General features: G+C 33.1%; 1 protein-coding gene across 1 annotated transcript; it reads left to right on the forward strand.

Annotated features, from left to right (window-relative positions):
• Positions 1–1,022: 1,022 nt before the first annotated feature.
• Positions 1,023–4,499, forward strand: LOC108570041 (membrane-associated protein Hem-like). Its single transcript, XM_017941619.1, has one exon. The coding sequence runs from the start codon at positions 1,023–1,025 to the stop codon at positions 4,386–4,388; it is 3,366 nt and encodes a 1,121-aa protein (XP_017797108.1). The 3' UTR covers positions 4,389–4,499.
• The last annotated feature ends 1,394 nt before the right edge of the window (positions 4,500–5,893 follow it).

A 5,893-nucleotide genomic window follows, 5' to 3' on the forward strand; every position in this document is an offset into this window, starting at 1 on the left:
CCTTGTCGCACACTAGTGCTTTCCTTGTCTAATACCTCTGTTTATATCCTGTGTTCCTATTAAAAAATCGTAGTTCGAGTCACCTGACGCTAGATGGCGTTAGTTTTAGATTTCAAATTTTCTGTCCTTGCCTAATCATATTTCTTTCCTTGTCTAACACATTGCTTTAGAGCTATCCTCGTCTACCACTATTTCTTTCCTTGTCTAACTCGTTCCTCTAGTGCTATCATGCACCCGTATTTCTTTCCTTGATAAAGTAAGCTGTTCTATTAAATTAAATTATGCAACAAATTTATTTCATACTTTCAATAATTATAAACTACAATATAAGTGTTTATTTAATAAGGAATACTACTCATTCTTCAATAAAAGTATTTGAAAATAAAATAGAAACTTTAATAAATTAATGCTGCTTTAGTACATTCTCGACTCTATTTTCTTGCAATTTTCGAAGTTGTCCAGTCGAATTTCGAAATTTACCCAGCTTAGAGAATTCTGGCATATTTAAGAAGTGATTGACTTACACTACTTACCCATTCCGAAAATTTCGAGCGTCTGAAAAATGGTTTTTAGCACCTCTACATAAGGAAATTTACCTTTTTTTGAATCTTACTCTTTTTGAAAATGTTTATTTATCTTTTCAAAATATTAAACGACGCAGTAACATTTGTTTCGTTTAAATTACCAGCAGTGCAGTAACTGTTGGCAACATGGTCGAGTTAAAAGGATAGTACTTCATGCAATACGCGACGTACACGGAAATTTTGCTTTATCGTGTCATCGATTTGTATTAAACATGTAATAATAGAAAAGGTAGGATGCATCTTTTAAGAGATTACGTATGGTTATTTTTCGAGAAGAACATGAGGAATATGTATAATTTTTTTGCAGGAAAAGAGGGTGATTCTATTTTAGGTGCATCCGGTAAAGGTAAATTACCCTAGGGGCGGGGTCTCCTGTCATTTAAAGCCAAAGAAGTGAATGAATTATGTTCACCACGTAAGAAACAATATAATACAATCATGGCACGACCTATTGTACCTAGTCAACAAAAGTTGGCTGAGAAGCTAACTATTTTAAATGACAGAGGTATTGGGATGTTAACCCGTATTTATAATATAAAGAAAGCATGTGGTGATGCAAAATCAAAACCTGGTTTTCTTTCGGATAAAAGTTTAGAATCTTCTATAAAGACAATTGTTAGAAAGTTTCCTAACATTGATATTAAGAGTCTTCAAACAATCACAAATCTTCGCAATGAGATTATTAAATCTCTGTCACTATACTATTATACTTTTGTTGATTTGCTTGACTTTAAGGATAATGTTTGTGAGCTTTTAACTACAATGGATGCTTGTGGGGTACACATGGACATTACAATCAATTTTGATTTAACAAAAGGTTATTTGGATCTTGTTGTTACTTATGTCAGTTTGATGATACTTTTGTCACAAGTAGAAGATCGTAAAGCAGTTCTAGGTTTATTTAATGCAGCTCATGAAATGGTTCACAATCACTCTGATCCTAGCTTTCCTCGTTTGGGTCAAATGATTATGGATTACGATGCACCATTAAAAAAGCTTTCAGAAGAATTTGTTCCTCACTGTACATTATTGAGAACTGCCCTCATTTCATTATGGCCTATATATCCTGAAAGAAACTTATCTGCAGATACATGGAGAGCAGATCAAAAGCTTAGTCTTGTTGGAAGCCCTGGGCAAATACTTAAAGCAGCAGCAACAGATACTATGTCCTGTGAAACTTTAAGTTTAGATAGAATAGAGAGATGGGTTATCTTGGGTTTTACATTGTGTCATTTACACTTAAACCAGGAACAGTCCATTAAACTTTGGACAACAGCTTTAGAATCAGGCTGGGTTCTGGCCTTATTTAGAGATGAAGTAATTTACATACATCAATATATACAGACATTTTTTGAAAGTATAAAAGGACAAAGTAAAAAGGTATCTGAAGTAAAAGAATGTTACAATCAAGCAGTACAAAAAGCAGGCTACAGACACAGAGAAAGAAGAAAATTTTTGAGGACAGCATTGAAAGAGTTGGGTTTAATATTAACTGACCAACCTGGTCTTTTGGGACCAAAAGCTCTCTTAGTTTTGATGGGACTTTCTCATGCAAGGGATGAAGTTTTATGGCTTTTGCGACATGGCGTTAATCCTCCAACACAAGGAAAAAGTAAAGGAAAAGGGGAAGATTTAGTGGACAGGCAGTTACCAGAATTATTGTTTCATTGTGAAGAATTGAGAGCACTAGTAAAAAAATATTCCCAAGTATTGCAGAGGTATTATGTGCAATTTTTATCAGGATTTGATGCACCTGCTTTGGATCAAATGATACAGAATCTCCCTGTTTGTCCAGAAGATGAAGGAGCAATTCTTAGTGATATGTGTTCAAAGATAGCTAGTCTAACAGTGAAACAAGTGGAAGATAATGAACTGTTTGATTTTCGTGCATTTAGGTTGGACTGGTTCAGATTGCAAGCATATATGTCTATTGCAAAATGTAATATGAATTTAGCTGATAATAGAGAATTAGCATCTTTCATGGATACTGTTGTATTTCATACTAAGATGGTGGATAATTTGGATGAAATGTTAGTTGAAACATCTGATTTATCTATCTTTTGTTTCTACAGCAAAGTATTTGAAGATCAATTCCACATGTGCTTAGAATTTCCTGCTCAAAATAGATATATTGTAGCATTTCCTTTAATATGTAGTCATTTCCAAAGTTGTACACACGAGCTCTGTCCAGAGGAACGTCATCATATTAGAGAAAGAAGTCTATCTGTTGTCAACATGTTTTTGGATGAGATGGCCAAAGAAGCTAAAAATATTATCACAACTATTTGTGATGAACAATGTAATATGAGTGATAAATTATTGCCAAAACACTGTGCACTATTAATTTCTCAAGTTGTCAATCGAAAAAAGAAAGATAAAAATAAAAAGAATATGTATGAAATTCATAAACCTGGTATAGAAAGTTATAGAAAGACCAGAGAAGAACTTACAACAATGGATAAACTTCACATGGCATTAACAGAGCTATGTTATGCTATTAATTATTGTCCTACTATCAATGTGTGGGAATATACTTTTGCACCAAGAGAATATTTGCATCAGCATTTAGAATCAAGATTTGCCAGAGCACTTGTTGGTATGGTTATGTACAATTCAGATACTCATGAAATAGCTAAACCATCAGAACTTTTTGTTAGTGTTAGATCTTACATGAATGTTCTTCAGACAGTTGAAAATTATGTGCATATAGATATTACACGTGTATTTAATAATGCACTACTTCAACAAACTCAAGAATTGGATAGTCATGGTGATAAGACTATTGCTGCTCTATATACACAATGGTATTCCGATGTGTTACTGAGACGCGTTAGCGTTGGAAATATTTGTTATTCTAGCAATCAAAGAGCATTTGTTAGTTTATCTGTAGAAGGAGCAATACCCTTTAATGCAGAAGAATTTTCTGATATTAATGAATTGAGAGCATTAGCTGAACTAATTGGACCATATGGTATGAAGATGTTAAATGAGAATTTAATGTGGCACATAGCCAGTCAAGTGCAGCAACTGAAGGCATTAGTTACCTCAAATAAGGATGTTCTCATTTCTTTGAGAACGAATTTTGATAAACCAGAAGTAATGAAGGAACAATTTAAGAGGCTGCAACAGGTAGATAATGTGCTACAACGAGTTACGATTATAGGTGTAATTTTAAGCTTCAGGCAATTAGCACAGTCTGCATTGGTTGATGTTTTGGAAGAACGTATACCATTTCTTTTAAGTTCAATTCTCGATTTTCGACATCATTTACCATCTGGTGATCCAATGCGTGTTGTTTCGGAAATGACATCAGCTGCGGGTTTAACCTGCAAGGTTGATCCAACGTTAACAGCAGCATTGAGAAGTCAAAAATCTGAGGTGGATGAAGACGAACATTTACTTGTCTGTTTGTTGATGGTTTTCGTCGCTGTCTCGATTCCAAAATTGGCTCGAAATGAGAATTCCTTTTACCGGGCATCCTTAGAAGGACATTCTAATAATATACACTGTATGGCAACCGCAATAAATAATATTTTCGGCGCGCTATTTACGATCTGTGGACAGAATGATATAGAGGACCGAATGAAAGAATTCCTTGCTTTAGCATCATCTAGCTTACTCAGACTAGGTCAAGAAGCGGATAAAGATGCAATCAAGAACAGGGAATCCGTGTATCTTTTATTGGACCAAATAGTCCAAGAATCGCCGTTCTTAACAATGGATTTGTTAGAGAGCTGTTTCCCATATGCACTGATACGTAATGCATATCACGATGTTTACAAGCTTGAACATTCGCAACCTTAAAGAAATCGTCAACCCTCGTCAATGAAAAAATGTATATTTTCAGCTTGCCACTCAGGGCTACTTTCTTACGTCCATTATATTAATCACGAAATCAAAAACATTTTTATGAATTATTTGAACAAAACAACTATGAAAGTGGCAAAACGTTCTATTTGCGAAAGATATAATTGGTAAGATTTTTTCTATGCTGCTTTAAATCGAATGGAATTTGAGATGTAAATCTGTTTCGGAATGTATTTAAAATCATAAAGATAAACGTAAAGACAAACTTAAGCTAATTTATTTAAAACGATGCATTTTTGTATAGAAGCAGTACCTTTTATTTTACATTTGATACCTGGCTTAGAATATTTGATAACAAACGATAATACGTTTTTTTTTTCAGTATTCTATTATATATCACCTGTATGTAAGAAACATTTTGTATTACAAGCAAATTGTATAATGTTATCTATCTATGAACCGAAGTACACACGTATCATAAATTAGATATCCGATATGCTACATTTTCTAATGTACAATTGTAACTTTTACAATAGTTTATAAAATAAATAAAAGTATCGATAAAGTGTGTTTTTTATTTCCATATGTCGTAATTGGTAACAAATAAGATATAAGAATAAACATATTTACAAGTATTACATTCCGTTATCTTAAATATTTTACCTTCCCGTATGTACAGATAAAAATTCAATTGGTAGATGCGGTTGGTATGTAAGGTATTTATTAACGATCCGTTATGTTCACATCATCCACGAATTATTTAGACATAAATCAAAATTATTCAGATATAAATGTTTTCTTTTTTATTATTGGTTATATAGCGAATAATACAATAATATAAATGCAAAATGTATGCTTTATTTACTTCTTTACAATGTTTTTGTTTTTTTCTTTAATCACATTAACATAACACAAAAGATTCACAATCAGATTCCTTTTTATTTATAATATTCTTAAAACACTCGCCGCGTTCTAGACATTTGAGAAAAAGAGAGAGTATAGTGGTGGTCTGAAGCTATGTTCAGGCGATTGGTCAGTATCATGCTTAAAAAAACTTATATCAAAATTTCAACTTAAATATAGAGCTTGAAGTTGACTGTATGAAGTAAGAAGGAAACAGAACACTACGGCACGTAAAACACAAAGGCAACTTGGTGATTTTGTGATATCCAAGCAACACTTCACACGTAGAATATACGCACTCATGATGAAACGATAACTTATTTTTCTTTCTTTTTGTTCTTTTTTTGGCTAAATCAAACCGGAACGGACATGAAAAATCTAACGTTAATAAAAAATAATCTCAGATGCACGATGTTGATAGGTCACCACATTTTTGGATCGATAGAAAAAATATAATCTTCGATTTCTTTTTGTTTCTTCCTCACTAACATTATGTACAAGTGATAAAGTAGTGTGCATTGCGTCACAGTGACGCAGGTCTGGATTAAGATAGGTACCCTTAAAGATGCTGATTCTGCTGCTAACATTCGAATTCTCTC

The sequence above is a fragment of the Habropoda laboriosa genome, unplaced genomic scaffold (genome assembly GCF_001263275.1).
Source record: "Habropoda laboriosa isolate 0110345459 unplaced genomic scaffold, ASM126327v1 scaffold6802, whole genome shotgun sequence".
Taxonomy (NCBI): domain Eukaryota; kingdom Metazoa; phylum Arthropoda; class Insecta; order Hymenoptera; family Apidae; genus Habropoda; species Habropoda laboriosa.